The sequence below is a fragment of the Chiloscyllium plagiosum genome, chromosome 8, assembly GCF_004010195.1.
Source record: "Chiloscyllium plagiosum isolate BGI_BamShark_2017 chromosome 8, ASM401019v2, whole genome shotgun sequence".
In the NCBI taxonomy this organism is placed as follows: Eukaryota; Metazoa; Chordata; class Chondrichthyes; order Orectolobiformes; family Hemiscylliidae; genus Chiloscyllium; species Chiloscyllium plagiosum.
The window spans coordinates 95,144,052-95,167,899 of NC_057717.1; the positions used below are offsets into that span (position 1 = coordinate 95,144,052).

General features: G+C 42.5%; 2 protein-coding genes across 2 annotated transcripts in view; one reads left to right on the plus strand and one right to left on the minus strand.

Moving 5' to 3' along the window:
* LOC122552360 overlaps positions 1–10,030 on the minus strand; it is a 50,725-nt gene extending 40,695 nt beyond the window's left edge. The window contains exon 1 of the mRNA XM_043695110.1: positions 9,999–10,030. The gene's annotated coding sequence lies outside the window, so the exon portion shown is untranslated. The remainder of the gene's footprint in view (positions 1–9,998) is intronic.
* A 254-nt stretch (positions 10,031–10,284) lies between these two features.
* cc2d1a (coiled-coil and C2 domain containing 1A) overlaps positions 10,285–23,848 on the plus strand; it is a 79,563-nt gene continuing 65,999 nt past the window's right edge. Inside the window, exons 1-6 of the mRNA XM_043694794.1 lie at positions 10,285–10,647; positions 15,671–15,812; positions 18,605–18,720; positions 20,713–20,805; positions 22,314–22,451; positions 22,972–23,320. Coding sequence (XP_043550729.1) covers positions 10,588–10,647; positions 15,671–15,812; positions 18,605–18,720; positions 20,713–20,805; positions 22,314–22,451; positions 22,972–23,320 — 898 coding nt within the window. The 5' untranslated portion in view covers positions 10,285–10,587. The remainder of the gene's footprint in view (positions 10,648–15,670; positions 15,813–18,604; positions 18,721–20,712; positions 20,806–22,313; positions 22,452–22,971; positions 23,321–23,848) is intronic.

The window sequence follows — 23,848 nt, forward strand, 5'->3', positions numbered from 1 at the left end:
ATTGAGATTTTCCTTGCCCAAGGTCATGATTGCATTCTGGTGACTGACTGTTTCACTAAATTTCCTTTTGTGAGACAAATTAAATATACCATTCGTGTAATGTTTGTTGACAAACCAGGAAACTATGTCCAAAACAGTCTGTTGTAAACTAGTGACACTTAAGATATCAGGTTAGATACCACATCTATGACAGGCAATACACATCCATTCATGACAACAGACAGAGCACCATATAATGAAGATTCAATGCCAACTTGTGCCAACTAAGTAAGAACTAAGACAGCTTTGGCAAATAGGGTTAAGGAGAATCTAATGAGACTCTATGAGTATACTAAGGGCAAAAGAGTAACTAGGGAGAAATAGGGCACCTTAAAGATCAATATGGCTATCTATGTGTGGAACCACAAGAGATGGGTGAGATACTAAATGAATATTTCACATCAGTCTTTACTAAGGAGAAACACATGGAACGTAAGGAACTTGGGGAGATAAACAGAGATGTCTTGAAAAGAGTTCATATTACAGAAGAGAAAGTGCATAAGGGTAGATAAATCCCCAGGACCTGATCAGGTGTTTCCCAGAACTTTGTGGGAACAGAGAATACAAAATAGTACAGCACAGTAATGGCCCTTTATGTTGTGCCGACCTTTTATCCTACTCTAAAGATCAAACTAACCTACATACCCTTAATCTTATTGCTATCTATGTGGCTATCCAAGAGTGCTTAAATGTCCCTAATGCATCTGACTCTACTACCACTGCTGACAGTGCATTCCAAACACCCACCACTCTCTGTGTAAAGAACTGACCTCTGATATCTCCCCCAAACCTTCTTCCAATCACCTTAAAATTATGCCCCCTCGTGATAGCCATTTCCGCCCTGGGAAGACGACTCAGGCTATCCACTCTATCCGCGCCTCTCATCATCTATCAAGTCACCTCTTATCCTTTTTCGCTCCAATGAGAAAAGCCCTACCTCCCTCAACCTTTCTTCATAAGACATGCCCTCAAGTCCAGGCAGCAACCTGGTAAATCTCCTCTGCACTCTCTCTAAAGCTTCCACATCTTTCCTATAATGAAGTGACCAGAACTGAACATAATATTTCAAGTGTGGTCTAACCCGGGATGGGACCATTCGCCGCCGCCGATTAGCCACTGCCCTTTCACTGTTGAGGACGCTTATCCATCGCCCATCGGCCACTGAGGATGATTTGCCACCATAAGTCTTTGTAACTCATTTTTGTGTATAAACCAATAAAATGATATTTATTTCATTTTTTTTTAATCGATGTGTACCATGTTGTTGTATAAATAAAGGGGATTGAGAAGTATGAAAGAACAGGTGGAATTGAAAACAATCAGTACATATATATATTTCCGGTGGCGAATAGTCTCCAGAGGTCAAACTACCCCAGTGGAGACACGCTGGTGGTGAACTGGCAGTGGCTAATCAGCGGTGGTAAATGTGCTGTGGCGAATCGTCACCAACCCGGTCTAACCAGGCCTTTATAGAGCTGCAGCATAACCTCGCAGCTCTTAAACTCAATCCTCCTGCTAATGAAAGCCAACACACCATATGCCTCCTTAACAACCCCATCAACTTAGGTGGCAACTTTGAGGGATCGATGAATGTGGACCCCAAGATCCCTCTGTGCCTCCACACAGCCAAGAAACTTGCCTTTAATCTTGTAATCTACATTTAAATTTGACTTTACAAAATGAATCACTTCATATTTTTCCATGTTGAATTCCATCTGCCACTTCTCAGCCCAGCTCTGCATCCTGTCAATGTCCTGTTGCAACCTACAACAGTCTCCACACTATCCACAACTCTACCAACCTTTGTGTCATCGGCAAGTCATTTATAAAAATCACAAAGAGCAGAGGTCCCAGAACAGATCACTATGGAACACCACTAGTCACTGAGCTCCAGACTGAATACTTGCCATCTACTACCACCCTCTGTCTTCTATGGGCCAGCCAATTCTATAACCAGACAGCCACAATTTCATGTATCCCATGCCTCCTTACTTTCTGAATGACCTTACCATGGGGAACCTTATCAAACGCCTGGCTAAAATCCATATGTAACACATCCACTGCTCTACCTTCAATGTGTTTTGTCACATCCTCAATGAATTCAATAAGGCTTTTCAGATATGATCTGTCCCTCAGAAAGCTATGCTATCTCTAATCAAGTGAGGCAAGAGATTGCAGGGGCCCTTGCTGAGATATTTGTATCATCAACAGCCATGTGTGAGGTGCAAAAGACTGGAGATTGGTTAATGTGTTGCCATTATTCAGGAAAAGCTGTAAGAAAAGCCAGGGAACTATAAACCAATGAGTCTGACATCAGCAGTGGCAAAGTTGTTGGAGGGGATTCTGAGGGTCAGGATTTACATGCATTTGAAAGGTCAAGGACTGATTATGGGTAGTCAACATGGTTTTTTGTGTGGAAAATCACATCTCACTAACTTGACTGAGTTTTTTGAAAAGGTGACAAAGAAGGCAGAGCAGTAGACATTGTCTATACGGATTTCAGTAAAGCGTTCAACAAGGTTCCACATGGTAGACAGGTTGGTAAGCTTAGATCTCATGGGATCCAGGGGGTGCTATTCAATTGGATGCAAAATTGGCTTGAAGGTAGAAGACAGGGGATGGTGGTAGAGAGTTGCTTTTCGGATTGGAGGCTTGTGACCATCGGTGTGTCACAAGGAGCAGTGCTGGATCCACTGCTTTTTGTTATTTATGGAAATGATTTGGATGTGAATATAAGGCATGGTTAGTTAGTTTGCAAATGGCACCAAAATAGGTAGTGTAAGACACAGAAGATTATTTCAGAGTACAATGGGATCTTGGTTAGATTGGCCACTGGGCTGAGGAGTAACAGGGGGAGTTTAATTCAGGTAGATGTGAGGTGTTGCATTTTGGGAAGGCAAACCAGGACAGGAGTTATAATGTTAATGGCAGGGCCCAGGGAAGTGTTGCCGAACAAAGAGACCTAGGAATTTGGGCAGATTGTTCCTTGAATGTAGAATCGCAGTTAGACAGGGTGGTGAAAAAGGTGTTTGCCTGACTTGCTTTCATTGGTCAGAACAACTAGTAAATCACTTGGGACACCATGTTATGGCTGTACAGGATACTTTTAGAATACTGTGTACAATTCTGATCATTTTCTATAGGAAGGATGTTGTTAGACTTGAGGGGGTGCAGGAAAGATTTACAAGGATGTTGCAGGGACTGGATGGAGAGGCGGAATAGGCTGGAGCTTTTTTTCCCTGGAGTGTTGGCGGCTGAGGAGTGACTTTAAAGAAGTTTATAAAATCATGAGGCGCTTGGATAGGGTGAACAGCCAAGGTCTTTTGCCCACTGTAGGGAGCAAAACCAAACCTAGATGGCATAGGTTTAAGGTGAGAGGGGAAAGATTTAAAAAGAACCTGAAGGGCAACTTTTCACACAGAGGGTGGTGCATGTATGGAATGAGCTGCCAGAGGAAGTGGTGATGTGGGTACAATTACAATATTTAAAAGGCATCTGGATGGATATATGAATAGGAAGGATTTAGAGGGATATGGGCCAAATGCTGCCAAATGGGACTTCTTAATTTTGGATATGTGGTTGCACGGACAAGTTGGACCTAAGCGTCAGTTTCTGTGCTTGTATGACTCTACATGAGAGAGCCATTCATTAGTCTGATAACAGCAGGGAAGAAGCTGCTCTTGAATCTGTTGGTACCTGCATTAAACCTTTTGTATCTTCGGCTCAATAGAAAAGGGTGGAAGAGACTGGTGTGAGTGGGGTCTTTGATTACATTGGCTACTTTCCCAGGCAGCAGGAAGTATAGACAAAGTCAGTGGATTGAACGCCAGTTTTCATGATGGCTAGGGCTGCATTCTGAACCCTCCGTAAATTCTTGCGGTCTTGGGCAGAGCTCTGCCATACCAAGATCTGTGCATCCAGAGAGGATACTTTCTATGATGCATCTATAAAAATTGGTAAGGGTCATTGTGGACATGCCAAATTTCCTTAATCTTCTGAGGAAATAGAGGCATTGGTGTGCTTTCTTGACTGTAGCGGTCGACCATCTCCACTTCACCACTGTTGATACAGAGGTGTGTGTCCTTCATTTCGCCTCCTGATGTTGATGACCATCTCCTTCATTTTGCTGGCATTGAGGGAGAGATTGTTGCCTTTAAGCCATGCTACAAAATACTCTATCTCTTTCCTGTACTCTGTCTCATCTTTGTTTGAAATCCGACCCTGTAAAGTGATGTCATCAGCAAATTTGTAAATGGAGTTTGAGTTGAATTTGGCCCACATAGATTGTGAGCATATAAGCAGTATAGTAAGTGGCTGAGTGTGCAACCTTGCAGGGCACTGGTTTTGAAGATTATCATGGAGGATGTGTTGTTGCCTATTCTGACTGATTGCGGTCTGTGGGTCAGGAAGTTGAGGATCCAGTTGCAGAGTTGGAAAGCAGAGTCCTAGGTCTCTGAGTTGGAAATGGGATTGGTTGGAATTATGGTGCTGAAGGCAGAGCGAAAGTCAATAAAAAGGAGTCTGACACAGGTGTCCTTATTATCCAGACGTTCCCAGGGATGAGCATAGAGCTGGGGAAATGGTGTCTGCCCTGGGCCTATTGCATCGGTAAGTGAATTGTAGTGGATCAAGGCAATCTGGGAGGCTGGAACTGATGAATGCCATTACTTGTCTCTTGAAGCATTTCATAATGATGGATGGCAGAGCGAGCTAGCAGTAGTCATTAAGGCACATTACCTGACTTTTCTTTGCCACTGCAATGATAGTTTTCTTGAAGCAGGTAGGAACCTCAAAGTAAGAGCAGTTTAAATACACCTGCAAATACTTCCGCCAGCTGGTTTGCGCAGGATCTGAGTGCATTGCCAAAGTCTCCATTCTGGCCAGTCACCTTCCATGGGCTCAGTCTGAAGGAGGCTGATCTGACATCTATGACGGTGACTGCGTGTACAGGTACACCTGAGGGCAGGTGACATCATTTCAATGATCTTCTGTCCAAAATGAATACAGGATGCATTGAGCTGACTGGGGTGGGATGCATTGCTGCCAGGGAGTCCCTTTGTAGCTCACTGTAAATGAACTTCTAATGTTCAACTCAAGAAGAAACAGACTATTTGTTGTATATATTATGCAGACTAACATACATCATAAACCACAAAACAGCATCAGAATATGCCAAGTAAGCCAAGTACCGTGGATGCTGGAGGTCTGAAATGAAAAAAAGAATGCTGGAGAAATTCAGCAAGTCTTCTTGGACCCCAAAGAAGAGTGATTGAAGTTGAAATCATAATTCTGTTTCTCTCTTCCCGGATGTTACCAGACCAGCTGAGTTTCTTCAGCACTGTTTTTATTTCAGTATATGTCAGCTATTTTGTAAACAATTTTATATTGCTAACTGATACCGATTGCCTTGTATCAATTTAAAAACAGTGGTATCTAAACAATGAATGCTTTACCTGTGTTTTGTGGCTTTAAATTTAATGACCTCGTTTTAATTATTGAAGATATTAATAAATCTTTCTAATTCTGCTTGTCAACACAAAAACTGAAGGTAATGTGACGGACCACCTAATAAAGGAGCTAGTGAGAATGAAAATGTAGGCCCTGAAAACCAAGAAGTAGTCCCTAAAAATCAAAAAATAGCCTTCAAGAGATGCTCTCAAAAAAGGTTAATTATCTTGTGTCCTGCACCACACCTGTAGGCAACAAACTGGACATAAGGTGAGGTATCCCGTACTGTGAGATCACAGCCTTGTTTATCATACAGATTATTACAACAACGTCAGTAATGCAAAATAAAACTGTCCCAACTGCAGGGAGTAGACAAATATGGTTATACAGAAATGTGGATCCATCGTATTTCTCTTGTACACCCCTGACTTCCTCAGCTGTGCCTTCGACTCTCTAAACTCGAACTTGGAATTTACTCCCTAAACCTCTCTAGCTTCTTTAAGACAGACTTTAAACTTTACAGTTCTGAAGAAGAGTCATAGCAGACTCAGAAGGTCAACTTTGATTTCTCTCTCCACAGATGCTACCAGATCTGATGAGGTTCTGTACCATTTTCCTTTTTGTTTCAGATTTCCAGCATCTGCAGTATTTTGCTTTTCTTCACCTTTACCTGTTTGGCCAAGTTTCTGGTACTGTGCTCTAAGATCTTCTTCTGAAGCTTAATAGCAGTTTTTTAAATAATGCTCCTTGAAGCCCCTCAGGACGTTTTACTGTGATAAAGGCTCTGTATAAATGACACGGTATGAAATTGGAAGAAACAATTATAGTCTATTTGAGCAATGCTAAAACCTAGAAGAAAGACAGGATTATAATCTCATTTCAAACTTCAGTATTTGTGGCTCTGTATTTCCAACACCACCTGAATTCTACAAATGAGACAGTTGCCTTGTACTCCCATCAATTATTCTCCATATAATGTAGTTTCTGCGAAATATATTGGGAAATAATAATCTGTCGGCAATTATAGAGACTTGACATCAATAACATCTTGTGATAATTATCTCACCAACAATTACTTTGTTCCACTTCAATTTCAGGCTCACATCATATCCATAAAATCACACAGAATTAGCTCCATTTTATCAAATCATTAGAAGCTGGCATTGTAGTGTGAAATATTTTGTTATAGTATCAATTGCATATTCTGAAGAAAACATCAATAAATTTACTAAAAGTACATACTTATATCACAAAATTTACTTCATACTGCCTCTCTCCCAAAAACTATTCAGTGACAAGAGACTACCTGATGCATAAATTATCAAGTTGAATGTAGCCTTTAATGATACATCTATAACTGAACATTTACTCCCGTACTGAATAGTTATAGGCCTTCTAGAGAAGTATGATCCTTTAATTATATCCCACAATAAATGAGGAAACACAAAAAAAAACCATGAAGCTGGTGTAACTCAAGAGGGAATGCTGCAAATAGAGAAACTCATTGGCCTAGATTTTCTGATGGTCCAATAGTTATTTCTGCATCACAGATGGTAGTTGCATATCAGGATCCTATGGAATGCCTGATGTAGAAGAGGGAATTGCCTGGGAAATTGAAGATTCACTTGCACCTGGAATATTCCAAAAGTATTGCTTGAAATCTGAGATTTTGATGGATTCAGCTGCAGTTAACGGTCACCTGGGAAAAGTTACTCAATGAAATACCTAGTCAAATTACTGGGTAACTACTCAACTGCTTCCTCTCTGCCAAGCCAGTCACCTACCCTTAAACACTCAATCAGTTTCAAGGTATCCTTCTCACATTGTTCTGTGGCACTCAATACATGTGGCACTTGGCATTGTAGTTATCTAGCTTTCTAACCAGCTGGCACCCGAGCCTCATACTTACTTTTACCTGCTTGCTATTTCACAACAGGTGTCAAAGTGGTTATCACAGAATAGGGCAACTACTGTGAAAAAGGTATCATGGTTTACCTTTCCCAACGAGACTGCACCAGGAGGAAGTGAGGACTGCACATGCTGGAGAGTCAGAGTCGAAATGTGTGGCGCTGGAACAGCACAGCAGGTCAGGCAGCATCTGAGGAGCAGGACAATCGACGTTTTGGGGATAAGCCCTTCATCAGGAATTCCGAAACATTGACTCTCCTGCTCCTTGGATGCTGCCTGACCTGCTGTGCTTTTCCAGCGCCATTCATTTCGACGCTGCACCAGGACACGGTTTCATTTAACACGCACTCTGCATTTCTGCAGGAGCAGTAAATGTAGAATGGCAATGAGACTGGGTTTGACCATCCATGGAAAATCCACACCAGTACCATAAGGGAGCCAGTTAGCTCAGTTGGCTGGGTTGCAATGCAAAGTGATGCCAACAGATGAGAGCTCTCTTTTTCAACCTCTCCTTTCATCTGAGGTGAGGTGACCCTCAGATTAAATCGCCACCGGTCACCTCTCTCTAATGAGACCCGGCCCATATCCCTCCACACCCTTCCTATTCATATACCCATCCAGATGCCTTTTAAATGTTGTAATTGTATCAGCCTCCACCACTTCCTCTGGCAGCTCATTCCATACACGCACCACCCTCTGTGTGAAAAAGTTGCCCCTTAGATCTCTTTTATATCTTCCCCTCTCACCCTAAACCTATGCCCTTTACTTCTGGACTGCCCCACCGCAGGGAAAGGTTTTGTCTATTTATCCTATCCGTGCTTCTCTTGATTTTATAAACCTCTTTAAGGTCACCCCTCAGCCTCCGACGCTCCAGGAAAAACAGACCCAGTCTATTCAACCTCTTCCTCTAGCTCAAATCCTTCAACCCTGGCAACATCCATGTAAATCTTTTCTGAACCCTTTCAAGTTTCACAACATCTTTCCGATAGGACAGCCACAGCATGACCTCCCAACTCCAGTACTCAATACTCTGTCCAATAAAGGAAAGCATACCAAACGCCTTCTTCACTATACTATCTACCTGCAACTCTACATTCAAGGAGCTATGAACCTGCACTCCATGGTCTCTTTGTTTAGCAACACTCCCTGGGACCTTACCATTACGTGTGTAAGTCCTGCTAAGATTTGTTTTTGCAAAATACAGCACCTCGCATTTATCTAAAGTCCAATGGCCACTCCTCAGTCCACTGGCCCATCTGATCAAGATCCTATTGTAATCTGTGGTAACCTTCTTTGCTGTCCACTACACCTCCAATTTTGGTGTCATCTGCAAACTTACTAACTGTAGCTCCTATGCTCACATCCAAATCATTTACATAAATGAGGAAAGGTAGTGGAACCAGCACCGATCCTTGTGGCACTCCACTGGTCACAGGCCTACAGTCTGAAAAACAACCCTCCACCACCACTCTCTGTCTTCTACCTTTGAGCTAGTTCTGTATCCAAATGGCTAGTTCTCCCTGTATTCCGTGAGATCTAACCTTGCAGACCAGACTCCCATGGGGAACCTTGTTGAATGCCTTACTGAAGTCCATATAGATCACATCTACCACTCTGCCCTCATCAATCTTCTTTGTTACTTCTTCAAAAAACTCAATCAAGTTTGTGAGACATGATTTCCCATGCACAAAGCCATGTTGACTATCCCGAATCAGTCCTTGCCTTTCCAATATATGTACACCCTGTCCCTCAGGATTCCCTCCAACAACTTGCCCACCACCGAGGTCAGGCTCACCGGTCTATAGTTCCCTGGCTTGTCCTTACCGCCTTTCTTAAACAGTGGCAACACATTAGCCAACCTCCAGTCTTCCAGCACCTCACCTGTGACTATCTCAGCAAGATGCCCAGCAATCACTTCTCTAGCTTCCCACAAAGTTCTAGTGGATGCCTTTTGTTTGCGGAGGCTGATGGAGAGGGATAAACCTCGAAATGAAGGCGTCCCTTGGATTGGGGGGGGGGGGTGGAAAGAGATGTGAATCCGATTTATGCTGCTGCCGGGACGGTGCACCTCCCAGCCTGGCAGACTGTACCCACAGCAGTGCAGCACTCCCTCGGTGTTTATGATTAACCTGTGGGCGGCACGGTGGCACAGTGGTTAGCACTGCTGCCTCACAGCGCCTGAGACCCGGGTTCAATTCCCGCCTCAGGCGACTGACTGTGTGGAGTTTGCACGTTCTCGTAATGTAATCTAATCTAATGTAATCTAATCTAAAACCTGGAGGCAGTGTCAAGTTAACCCCTGTGCCCAAGCCTCTGGAGTCCCTGGTTCAAAGACAGATGGGGGGGGGGGGGGGTCAAAAAGGGGCAACTCCCCAGACAGACCCCCACACGTGCGGGGTTCATTTTTCTTGGATCAAATCCACTTCTTCCAATTACTTTCTTGTGGGTGGGGGGTGGTGGTGGGAAAGAGGGGAATAAAAGGGGCAACTCCCCAGACTGACCCCTCGACGACCTCACTCCTTTCGAAACAAACCCACTTCCACCAATTACTTTCTTAAACGCGAACAATATTATTTAAAATTACAGCCTGTTTAAATCTTCACCGGTGACAGGTTGAATTTCCCACCCGCCTGCCCGTCTCCTCACACGAACGACGCCTTTTCCCGCCCGCTCAGGCGAGGCCAGCACGCCTGCGCGCCGCTCCGCGCAGCGCCCCCTGGGTATTGTAGTCCTACCTCCCCACCCCGTAGCGACCCGCAGTGCGGCCGCGCACTACAGCTCCCGACATGCAACGGGAAGGGCCGGCTTTCACGGTGGGCCAAGTGGAGGGTGGGGAAACTTATTCGCGACAGTACGGGCAAGCGCCGTTAGCGTCTTTGCGACGCCGCGGGCCGTTCCCCCCCCTTGGAGCCTTTGCGACAGTGCGGGCAGAGCCGTCCGATTGTTGTTGACCACCGAGGAGTTAAACCCCGTCGGAGTGAAGATTAAAAAACTCCGAGTTTAGAGAAGGGGGGATTGGAGTGATTGGAAAGTGAGCGGTTGTTTAATCGGGCCGGGAATCGTGATGCCATTTGATGTAGCCCCCGCTTTAAGTAAACGGCAGGAGAAGGATTGGGTTTCTCCCTGAGGCCGTGAGGGAGGCGAGAGGCCGCGGCACCACCCTCCCTCACTCACTCCCTCCCTCACTCCGAAATGCACAGGAATAAGAGATCTCCCGAGCCTAAGGGCCGGGGAGCGGCGAAAGCCCGACAGGTGAGTGACGCCACGGCTCGGGGAAGGGGAAGCTGCATTGACATAGCGCCCTTTCGCCGCCCCAGGCGGTGGTTGGATTCTTTTTTAGATTGGAATTGTGTTGCTGGAAAAGCGCAGCAGGTCAGGCAGCATCTAGGGAACAGGAGAATCGACGTTTCGGGCATTAGCCCTTCTTCTTTTTTAGATTCCCTACAGCGTGGGAACAGGCCCTTTCGGCCCAACTAGTCCACACTGACCCTCTGAAGAGTAACCCACCCAGGCCCATTTCCCTCTGAATGATGCACCTAACATTTGTGATCCACCCTTTGGATTGGACTACGGGAGTAAACCCGCGCAGACACTGGGAGAATGTGCAAACTCCACACACACACACACACACACACACACACCTTCCCGAGGCTGGAATTGAACCCAGGTCCCTGGGGCTGTGAGGCAGCAGTGCTAACCACTGAGCCACCGTGCCGCCCCAATTAAGATAAGCCTCCCAAATACACAGGGGCGAGGACAAGACCAGAGTTTTGGTAAAGCACGATCCCACAGATGCCGCTGATCCGGCAACGTTCAGGCAGTTGTCTTGTTTTTTTTATTAAAAAGGAAGCGGCACATGCACGGAATCCAAGGTGGGCAAGCAGGAGGCTGGAGGGACGCAGCGAACCGGGCAGCATCAGGAGGTGGAGAAGTCAACGTTTCTGGTGTAACCCTTCCTCGGGACGTATTAAAGAGCAACTTGCATCCATCTATTCTGGATCTAATATTGAGTTCAATACCTTCAGATTGTGAACTCGCTGCTATTTCTCCCCCTTTGGCTTTACTTGTTGCTTTCTCTGTCACCATGTCCCCCCCCGTGGGACTACCTGTTCTTAAGGTTTGACAATTGTTCTATCATTCTCACTTTCCAATATTGCATGAACACCGTCCCCTCCACACTTCATGTCAGCTCTGATGAAGCGTTAACTAGACTTGAAACATTAGCTTGGTCTGTCTTCGCATGCTACCTGATCCACTGTGATTTCCAGAATTTTTTGTTTTCAGTAGAGATTTCAGCACCTGCAGTAATTTTCTCCTGCACCCATCCATAAGGTGCTTTCTGCAACCGCTGGGCATTCTAAAGTGTTCTGTATATCCAGTGGAGTGTTTTATTTTGTTTTGAATGGTGGTCCTGTTATATGTAATGTTTTGTTTTTGTGTGATGTTGTTTGAGGGCTAAATATTGGCTTGATTACGCTGTCAGTCACTCGGGGAAAGCTTGCACAGATGACTAAGAAAGACTTGCAATTCTGTTTATGCATTACACCACCACTGGGCATCCCAAAGTGTTTTTCAGCCAACTAAGTATTTTTGAAGTTTTGTCAACTTGTAATGGGAAGGAGTGCTAGTTTGTGCACAGCAGAATCCCACATATGACAATCTGGCATTTTGCCAAATCGCAGGTCTTTTTGATGAAAGCAAAAGAACAACTGTATTCACATCATCCTTTCTGAAGTCGCAAGGTCTTCTGTTTAGCTAACAAATCAAGTCCTAATTGAAGCATAGTCTCTGTTTGATGCACAGTCATTGTATGAAATGTTTGTTGTGTTGTTTGAGTGATAAGTGTTGGCTCGAGTAGTTTGGGAAATCCCTCTGCACCTTCACTCAGTACTGCACTGGAGCATGCGCCTTGATTTTGTGCACTTCCTGTTGTGGGTCTCGAACCTTCAGACTCAGAAGTGAATAACCAGGCTGTGGTTGATACTGGGTCTTTTAAAAGAAATTGTAAATGTTACAAGTTTCAGTAGATTGTTGTCCCACAAAGAGAAGAACTTCTTCCAGGAAGCTTACAGCAGGTCACCATTTTCTGCATGTTTCCATTTGTGTCTAACATTGTACTGGTTTAACTTAGGTACTTTATGAATATCCTTTTATTGTCAAGTGCATTTGATACAAAATACGGTGAAAAATCATGTCCGTAAATGCCATTCACAGAATAAAATTTAAAAAGACAACTTCAAGTCCAGTTTTTCCTTCTCTGATGCTACAGTGTACAGCTGCCAGAGTCTCACTCCGGGCTCCCCACTTGAACCTCCCTTTGGATTTCTTTTCCTCACCATCTTGGATTGGTAGCTGAAAATGTGTTGCTGGAAAAGCGCAGCAGGTCAGGCAGCATCCAGGGAACAGGAGAATCGATGTTTCGGGCATAAGCCCTTCTTCAGGCTTATGCCCGAAACGTCGATTCTCCTGTTCCCTGGATGCTGCCTGACCTGCTGCGCTTTTCCAGCAACACATTTTCAGCTCTGATCTCCAGCATCTGCAGACCTCACTTTCTCCATCTTGGATTGGTAACCATATGTGCTTATTGGGGTAGTAATTGATCTCTTCGTGATCGTTGGTGCCATGTGAGATGAAGCATTAAGTGTTCTGTAAGAAGTTCATCATACAGGTATTGGCTTAAATATGATTCCTCCCTTTTCTCTCCCAGAGAAGTGTAGGAGCTATGCTACTATTTAGCAGCAGGATATGTAATTACTCTTATTAACTTTTAATCCTGGAATTTACATGATTGATTAATTCAACAGATTAGCTGTGCCACATCTCCAGAGGCCAGGAATGAACAAGTTCAAATATAATTTGTGGTTAAACTATTTCTAGTGGATAAATCAAAAATTAAATATGGTCGCCCTAACTTGAAGTACAATTCTGTTTTTTATTAGGTTGCAGTTACAAATCTTAGGTTGCATATTTTGCTTTATCAGCTATGCTTGTTCAGCATCCTGTTGTATGTTTTATCAGGAAACAGATTGCTGACGTTTAAACTGTGTGATTGGATTGTAAAGGGTTTTGGAAGGTTTTGAGGACCTGAGATGTTACACAACAATCACACTTTCTTTGCCTTGAAGTACAAAAAAACGGACTGAATAGTGTGGATTTTGCAGCTGCTCCTGAGATTGCAAGCTTACTTCTAGATTTCTTGCAGATATTACATTTGGATAAGTCCTGATTTCTTGCATGAATTCATTTCTTACATGAATAAAATGTTCAGAGGGATGTGAGTCAAGTGCAGGCAGGTACAACTAGTTTAATTTGAGCTTATGGTCAGCATGATTGGTTGGACTGAGGGTCTGTTTCCGTGCTGTGAGACTATGACAATTGGCAGAGCTAATGGTGTATTGACTATATACTCGATAGTGTTACCTCACAGATCCAAGTCTGCACTATTGCAAAGTAGAATAGAATCTCTCAACAAGGAAAGCTCGCTTTGCTTTATCTCTTGGATAACGCAGAGCTTTAAGGTTATTTGAAGGTTTTACTTGGGAGTTTTGATTTGGACTTGGAGTCCTGAGAATGTCCCACCATATCATTGCACCTGAACAAAAGCAAATTTTTTAAAAAGTCCATCTCTTTCAAAAGCAATTCGAGCCTGTCTCTCAATCATCTGTGATGTGGGTATCCTGTGCACGTTACAGTAAAACCTTCAAGATGTAAATTGGCCTTGACAGTCATTTATGTACTCTTGGGAATCCTAGTAAACGCTGCAGATGATAGAATGCTTGTACTTTGAGGTAGAGATGAACAAGAGTTCAAACTTTGACTCTTGGCTTGCATTACTCTCAGTTAAATGCCCACGTAAAGTGGAAGTGGACACTTCATGACATTGCCTTTCTTGAATTTGTTCTTTGAATTATTGCTGATTCTTCTTGGTCATGGAAGATGGTAATGAACCAGCTTCTCATGTCCAACTGAACAGCTTTCTAGACCCATTTAAAAGGCAGGTAAGAATTAGCAATACTGCTGTGGATCTGGTAACCCATTGAATTTCCTCTCTTAAAGGATGTTCATGATTTGGATGGGCTTTGATGATGCCCAAGTGGTTTTGTAATCCTTACTATTAATGCTAATTTTTAAAATTCCTGATTAATTTTGAATTTTTGTTGAACTTTTAGTTGAACAGTTTAGATTAAACTTGAATTTTAATTCCCCATTTGCATTGTTGGGATTTGAGCTTGTTCCTCATGATTACTAGTCCAATAGCAGACTTTACAGATATGTCTTGTGTGCTTAATCAACATCTCTCCAACTGTGATTTACCCCATTTTTAATGCATTTAATATCAGGTGAATTAACCTAAGAGGATGCATGTTCTGGTATCAATGGTGGCCAAGGCCAGCAAAGGGGTGTGATGATTTTGATTTGTGATGCTACTTTATCTGGTGGTATTGAGTTTTATTTCATGTTGTACTCGGGACTTGAAGAATGCTGGCTGTGTGTGTTTTTTCAGTTATTGAAAATATTAATATTTCAAATTGGAAAATACTAACCAGTGCCATTTACTATAAGATTTGGCTGTGAATCAACAGAATGCTGCACTACTAGGTTGCATTTACTTACAGTACATCATCTCTTAAACAGTGCGTTCACTATTCCATCTATATTGTGACAAGTGGGCAATGGGCAAGCCAGCAAGAAGCAACTGCAAACCTTTTGTGCGCATACGTAATAATATTGTGGTGTTCATGTTAGTGCCAGTAAAGGCAGTCTATCAGATACAGCAAGAAGACTGGCAGCATTTGGGAAGGCAGAGTTTAAGAGGTAATTGTTGAAAGAAGATTTGTTTCTTTGGTATTTCACATTAATATGTGTTTGAATGTAAGTACTTTGAGTGTTGTAGCAAGGGGATGGGTAGTGGGCTGAGGTTTCAGTTCTTATCAAGTACCTCAGGGAGTCCAGGTATTGCCTAAGATTTACCTGAATTGGCTGTGTATTTTATTTTGCCGCCCGTTGTGATACTGTGATTGCAACGTGTATGGATGAAGTCTGAAGGTCTTTCCGTGGGTTCGTATGGGCTTATCACTTAGCGGTCGGATGTTTGAGGTGATGAATGCCACATATGAAATGTACATTTGAAAATGTGATTTTATTTCCCTTTCTGTTCCTTTTTTCTCAGTGTAGTAAATTATCCCAGTAATTGCAGACTTTCCATGAAGTCATTATATAGAGTTACTGTTATTGTTTACATTGCCCTTGAGTTTAATGATCTTTGTCTTCACAGCTTGGGTTGCTGGTAGACTTCTCACCTGATGACAGTATGATGATGGATATAAATGGTGATGAGAGTGATGCTGACTTGGAAGCTGAACTGGCAGAAATTACTGGAGAAAAACCAGCTAGCAGAGGAAAACCTAAAGGAAAAGGTATGTCATCTGTCACCTTCACTGCATCTTCCCTTGATTTTTGGCAGTAGTAACCTCCAAGAGTTTAGAGACAAGTAACAAATGTTAGATTGGGATTAATAAGTTAGTGAAGAATCTGTAAGGAGCTGTGGATAGTTTACACCCATGATTATTCCAAATAGAATCTAGTCTGAATTATTTTTAAAAGGCATACGTTCTTTCTCCTTTAATACTCATGAGCTTTGTGTTATCTTCTTGTAACTGAATCTTGACAGCATTTAGAAACCTTAACTCAAATGTCAATAGGTTGCAAACCTCCACTGGATATATTCTAGCTCTTTGCACACTGCTGTGGCACATATTAACCGATGTTGCATCCAAGTAAGCAGCCTTTTGATTTTAAAATCCCACCCTATTTCTTTAATTCGCAACAACACTGCTGAGATATCCGTGCTCCACCAGTTCCACCCTCTTGAGCATCACTGATTTTTAATGGCTTCATTGGTGGCTACCTTCTGCTTGTCAAGGCTTTTGGATTCCTCCCCCAAACATTGCTCTGTCTTTTTAAAGACAATTTAAAACCTATCTCTTTGACCACAGTTTTGGCCATCTATCCTAACCTCATTGCAGCCTTTTGTTTTTTTTTTGAAAATCCCTATAAAGCCCATTGGGTAATTTTGCTATGTTAGGAATATTAAGTAAATGCCCAGTTGTTTTTGGGTCAGACCTCTGCACTGATCAGCGAATGTTTCACCGGACATCTGGAAAGGAAGTCCTGCATTTAACTTCATGAAAGCATTTCAGATATTCTTCACATACGCTGAATTAGCTCCACACACTCTAAAACCCCATCCCCCAGGATGTCTACCTGAACTGCTGAAACTGTCATGGCAATGGTGATGTTTTAATGTGTTAGAGTGGCAGGATATTGATCCAGCCAAAGTGAAAGAGCAGTAATATAGGTCCAAATTAGAATGTTGAGGTTTGGAGCTGATGGTGTCCTCATGAGATTTTGGGCTTTTGAGTGATGGGTGGTTACAAAGTAGTGTTGTGCTGTACAAGTAGTTTGCTGGAGATGATTCAGTTTGCTCCCATTCTGTACTGTGATAAAGGATTCCATTTGAATTAATGAACCAATCTGCTCCGATCTGAGTGCAGCTGTCCTCATTCATAGAAGAAACAAATAAGAATTCTGTCACTGTTGTGAGCTTTGTTGCGATGGAAAAGGACATGCACATCAGAGTATCCAGACTTTGCCCTGTTCTGATGACCATTGATGCTCTGTGTGGTCCAGTTAAATTTTGGCTGATGTTGACTCAGGAGAGATAGCGGGGACACAAGGTCTGCAGATATTGGAAATCAGAAACAACAACAGAAATTGCTGGGGAAACTCAGTAGGTCTCGCAGCAACTCTGGTGAGAAAGCAGGGTGGCATTTTCACTCCATTGATGCTGCCAAACCTGTTGACTATATGGGACTTGAGTGATGGTAGTGTAGTTCATGTTTGGGGAGAAGATGATGGCTTTCTGTGGAAACAGGCCCTTCGGCCCAACAAGTCCACATCGACGCGCATGACCAGAACTTGCCCATCCACCCTGCAATTGTCACTTACGTCATGGCTCTTTGTGGGATCTTCCTGTACACAATTCAGTTGCTGTATTTTCCACACTACAATTTAATGAGACTTCAACATGTCCCTTTGGCTAAGAGGTCCTTCAGGACATGAATGCTGCTTTATAAATCCCAAGTATTTTTCTCTCTTTCAAATGAGTAGAATCTTAGCCTTGTGTTCAGAGAAGTCCTGAGCTTGAACCGTTTTCACTTGTGGTGTATGTACAGGATACTCCGTATGGTTGTGCAAACATGTACTGATTAATCGATCCCTACTTAGCTTTGTTCATTACAATCATTTCCATCACATGCTATAATTTACTTCCAGTTTCTTATTTTTAAATGCCCTCGATTCTCAAGAGATTATTTCCTGATGAAGAAGACAGTCAGGCTCCTTGTTCCTTCACCTCTTCTATTATTCCTTTTAAACTTCTTGGAATTGGGCAAAACTGCTGCTTGCTGATTAAACTTAGCATATTTGAAATATGGAAATACATCTCTCTTGACCTGATCACCAGGTAACCAAGTGAGATTTGATGCAATGTCGAGCCTTGGTTTTGCTGGAATGCTCAACAATCCCCCTGGAGCTTTCTCACGGAATAGTACTGCTGCTGCCAACTGGGGCGTACCTTTTGTCCCCACCGGATCCATCTGTTGAATAAACTGTGGGGCTGCAATTAATACTTTTTAAAGGCAAACTTGGGAAATACACCTATGTAGTTTTCTTTTCCCTCAGCAGCCATTTTGATTCTGCTAATTTACAAAAGTAGTAACCTGCATTGATCTGCTGTCTTTGTTGTTGCAGTTCATCCCAAGGTATCTTCAAAGGAGCGTTATCAAAGAATATTTGATACAAAGCCACACAGGTGGATAGTAGGACAGATGACCAAGCCTTTGTTCAGAAGCTCGGCTTAAGAAGCAGCTTAGAGAGTCGGCGTGTGTGGGATTAAGAATGCTTTGCATTTAGAATTTCCTCTTAATTGAATTCCTAAATGAAAATGCTAAAGCTACTCCAAATATATTATTATATAGGCTAGAATTTCTATGCACCTTTTAGATTTAAACCCTGCTCCCATAAGCACAAGGAGTGAGTTCAAAAGTGGTATTATCGCCATCATGCTTCTTGAGTAGGGAGTGGAAAAGCCACTCGAGGTTATTCAGAATAAAAGTGTATAGTCCTGACAAGCCTTCTGTTTCTGTAGTCCCACTCCCTATGGAAGATATTGAGAGAATGGCTGCTCTGTGCATGAAGGACCTTGATGAAGAAGCCGAAGATGATGATGATGATGGTGATGTGGATGATGATGCAGACTTGATGGTAAATAGCTTTGAAAATCTTTTAAAATATTCACTGATTTCACTGTCTTTAGCTTGGTGGGTAATTGGGAGAATCATGGAGTTTTATGACCTAAATACCTATACCACTCAACATGTCACCAATATTCAGTGCCAGCACTGATGTTTGAGACAGCAACTATACTTTTCGAGGAGCCCTTGCTTTAGTCATGGGATCCCATTTGAAATAACCCCACAAGAGGCTGGTATCCTGTCACCAAGTCACACTTTATTTATGCATGGAAGGTCCTTGACACTGGGCCAGCCCCCTTAGAGCCAACTCTCAGTGTCAGACATTCTAAACCCTTCTTTATATCTGTCAGCCAGGACACCCTGATTGGGGCTGTTAATCTGGACCAATCAGGGAACCCCATTTATAAGGGTTCCACCTGGCTGACCTCATTACAATCACTACATCATTCTTGATTCTATTCCTAACATTGAAACTAGTAAATGTCTAGATTCAGACCTTTAAGTCTTTTGTAATGTGAAGCATATGAGACTGCAATGCCCACATTTGATGTTACCAGAGAATTGGAGAATTCAGTGAACCTGTTGTGTATTCAGCATTTAAATGGAGCGTCGGATTTCATGTTTACATATAGAAGCTTTCACAGACTAAACCTGACACCTCACTGGTGAAGGGCTTTTGCCCGAAATGTTGATTTTCCTGCTCCTCGGATGCTGCCTGACCTGCTGTGCTTTTCCAGCACCACTCTAATCTTGACCTCACTTGTGTGACCTGCTCAAAACGTAAAACAATATTTTTCTATTAAATGCTGCTTTACAGTCCTGCTTGTAGTCAGAGCTAACAGCGAGCATACTTTACATGTCTAAGACTATATTTAATACTTACTTCTATTTATAGTAAGGCTAATTTGTTCGCATTTTGATTTATGCATATTGCTGCCAAACATTTTTGTAACACAGAATTGCAACCATTTCAATTGAAGAGACTTCCTACTGCAACTCTACATACAGCACTATTAGTGAATGCAGGTAGAAGTTGAAAGATCCAGCATTGGTGTGCCAATATAATCTGTTTTACACCTTGGTACCCATTTCCAATCCCACTGCAAAACTATTATTCTGTTGCTCGCTATTCCAAAAACTGCTTGTCATCTTGCTCCTTCAGTAAGCACTTGGTTTACTTCTGTCTACTGTCATCCTCTTTCTGCTTGTCACAAGCACATTGTTGTTCCAGGTATTACTGATGCACAGTCAAAAGCATGATTGCTGTCAGTTCAGTAGCCTTGACTTGGTGATACCATTCTCACTGTGGAGCCAGAAGACCACAAATTCAGATCCCACTGCTGACATTTGAATACCCAATCTGGGTTACCCACTCCACTGTAACACCCTCCACTGGGGGTGTGCTGTTCCTTTCTGGTGCCTTCTTTGGGATGTTAAAATGAGAACCCTTCTGAAGGGTAGTAAGGTTTCAATATCACCTTTTGAAGAAGTACCAGACTGCTGACCAATCTTTGTTTTTCAACCTAAATCTCTCAAATGAGCTATCTATAATTAGCAGTGTTTTTGTGGGATCGTGCTGTGCTTAGCTTGCCATGTCGCACTTAAACACACTTTTCTAAATCAATACAAACCACCCCCTGCATCCAGCCCATCTCCTCTTTGTCCTTCTCTGCCTTTCTCTTTCCCCCACCAGGGTGAAACCTTCTTGTTTTCCAAGTTCTACTCTCCAAATTCTTCTCTTTGCTGATATTAAAAGTCCCTTGCACTTGTCATTCTGTAATGTTTGTGGATAGGGTGTTTGTCTTGTGTTTAAAATAATGCTATTATTTTTGCTATAAATTCTGTGTGTTAGGATTGAGCCCTCCACTATCACCTGACGAAGGAGTGTCGCTCCGAAGGAGAGTGTGCTTCCAATTAAACCTGTTGGACTATAACCTGGTGATGTGTGATTTTTAACTATTATATCTTGACATTGTTCTGATTTAAAGTTTTGCTTTTCTAGGCTGAACTGAATGAGGTGCTTGAGGAGGATAGACAGAACAAGAATGTGCCTTCCCCTGTAGAAAGTAAACTCACGTCTGACTCTCTTCCACAGGTAAGTTTATGGCCTCATGCCACTGCACATTTAAGAAAAGCGATTGATTTTGTTTCTCGCTGTTAATGCTGTTGTTGGCACTGTAATTGGTGTACTTTGTTTGTCTCGTTACTTTCCTTCTGAAAAAAGATGCATTCCCCTCATGGACTGCCAATCCCCCCAGGATTTATCTCCAGATATTATTTACGTGATGTTTCAAGAAGGGACTATAGTCTCTCTTGTTTGAGAGTTTTATTTAATGGTCTGTGTAATAATGCTGCCATATTTGGGAGTGGAGTACACCACTGTGTTTAGATTAGTTCAAACTCTAAAGGAAAAGACAAGATAAGTTTTATTTTGCATGATGAATTATTAAGAAATGGAATATATTGCAGTGCAGATCTGTCATTGCTTCAATAATTAATCCTGGCATTTGAAAATAAAGAAGATAACTAATTGACTAAATGTTTCAGAAGATTGCTGGACCAAACAATATTTATTTTGGTGCTTAATTTCAATGGTGTTTTCATCTTTTAGAGAAGACACCAATAGATTTTGAGCAACGACAAAAAAAACCCGAAATTGCTGGAGAAGCTCAGCAGGTCTGGCAATATCTGTCGAGAGAAATCAGTTAACACTTTCGGTCTGGTGACTCAAATCCAGGACTGCACCAGTGCCATCGTAAACACCGTCTTAATTGGAAATTATGCATTCAAATTGAAAGACTTCTTCTCTTCGTTGTTTAAAGTGACCTCTGTTTGGCAGGCAGTTTTTACCTTTTGTGGACAAAGTGCTAAATGATGTGCACTGTACCAAATTTGATAGCTGACTTAATATAGGGATGCCCATTGAGTCAAATGAAGAGTACTTGGCTGTCAGAGACATAATCATCCCAGAAATTGCCTGAATTTAGAACAAGGTTCCAGAGCTATTTTTTTAAATAAGAATCCCTGTCCTGTATCTGATATGGCCAATCAGTTCAGTCAACAAAGCACCAACTTTTTAGAACTTTGTTCATGGCTAGGCCAGCATTTATTGATCATTCCTAATTGACCCGAGGGCAGTGAAAAGCAAGGCATTGTGGGTCTGCAGTCACCAGTAGGCCAGGTAAAGCGAAGACGACAGATTTCCTTCCCTAAAGAACATTAGTGAACTGGATAGTTTTTCACAGCTGTCAATAGTGGTTACATGGTTGCTATTAATTAAGCTTCTTCATGACAAATCTTTCGCTTACTTCAGATTTCACCAGCTGCTTTGGTGTGATTTGAACCCCTGTATCTAAAACATTAGCCTGAGGTCCTTGATTGACGGTGTAGTGACATTGCCACTAAGCCACTGCCTCCAGCTAAGTTAGTTTGGTATCTTCAAGAATTTGCTAGTTTTGTCACTAATCATGACAAATTTAAGCATTACTGTTTTCTTCACTTTGGGGTTTAAAATTAACTTGCTATTTAAATCCATGATGATGTTTTTCTTTGTAGGTGCCGTTCAGTTTGACTCTAATGCAATCTGTTTGTTTTTAACTGTAGTCCAATATGACGCCTGCAGTTACTGGCGGATTAGAAGGCACTCTGGTGGAGCGGATTGACATGTACAGATCTGCGATCGACAATGCCAAACAGTCTGGCGAGAGCTCTAAAGTTCGGAGATATGAACGTGGCCTTAAGGTTGGAAAAAACATTCTTGCGTATTTAATGTATCCACTGGCTGAGGAACTGTGTAAATGGTACATGCCTGATCCGGGTTTTGCTGAGTTAGCTCTGTCTGACTATCCACTATAATTAGAAGTCATTTGGCTTTATCGTATTTGTAATTTTACTTGGCTGGTAGGAATTCGGGAGTTGGCTGTGATTGCAGGTGTGGACCCCAAGAACTGTGTTTTTCAGTTTTCCAAATAATGCATCAATAATTCCCTCCTGGGTCATCAAATTGAATACACATACCAGGTGGTGTGATTCTGCTTGAATATTGAATGCAATATCCCTTTGCTATTGCATTGAAATGCCAACACAGATTATGCCTTCCATTTTATGAAGTAGGTCCCACCTTTTGCCTGTTGGTAGTGTGTTAAACTTTTACTGTCTTGAAATTGATATTCAAGGATTTAGACCTTCCTTGCTCATAATCAGAAAAATATATTTCCTTTCATTTCCCTAATTTTTTTTTTATTCTGACATTTTTCTTCAGACTTTGCAGTCCATGCTTACATCGCTGAAGAAGGGAAAGCAGATTAATGAAGAGGACATCCCACCCCCAGTGGCTTCTGGCAAAAGTAGTAATGCCTCAACGACCCCATTCGCCTCTGGGACATCAGCACCTTTAACAGAAGACCGATCTGTCTTAATTGACTTGGCTGTGCCCAGCGAACATCCAGTGCCGGCAGCACAGTCTGCACCCCCTCCTTTACTACCCAAACCAAAGATGTCTGTATCTGAGGTTGCTCCACCTCCTTCAGTCAAAAGACCAAACATGCATGTGGAAGTGCCAGTGCCTGCCAAAATGGAGGCAGCTACCCCCGTGTCTGATAACAGAGCAGGTAGGATTGTTTGCATTGTGCAAGTTTTCTATCTCTGGAGGGTCTTTTTTTTTCCCCTTTAAGCTGACAAATTTGACTTTGCCTGCTTTTCAGTCAACAGGCTGAGATTTCAAACCTGTGTCAGATTTTGTCAGGCTGGCTCTCCGCAGCTCAGGGAGTGATGCACTAATGGAGGTGCTGTTTTTTTTTCTTGAAAGAAACATGAAATTGTGTACCTTCTCCAGTGGGAGTAAAATGTCCCAGGGCACAAGTGTTACGACACGGCGGTGAACCCCTGTGTTAATTAAACCAAACACCCAGAAAAACATGCCTGACTTTGTAATCTGTTAAATGAGTGACAGAGAACTCCCAAATTCCACTATTTAAAATAAAAACATCAATTTATTTTTTAACTCTAAAAGTGAACATTAAACAACAGCTATTTACAACTCTAAGACCCCCCCTTTCTCTTTTTTTATTCATTAGATTAGATTAGATTCCCTACAGTGTGGAAACAGGCCCTTCCACGCAACAAGTCCACACAGACCC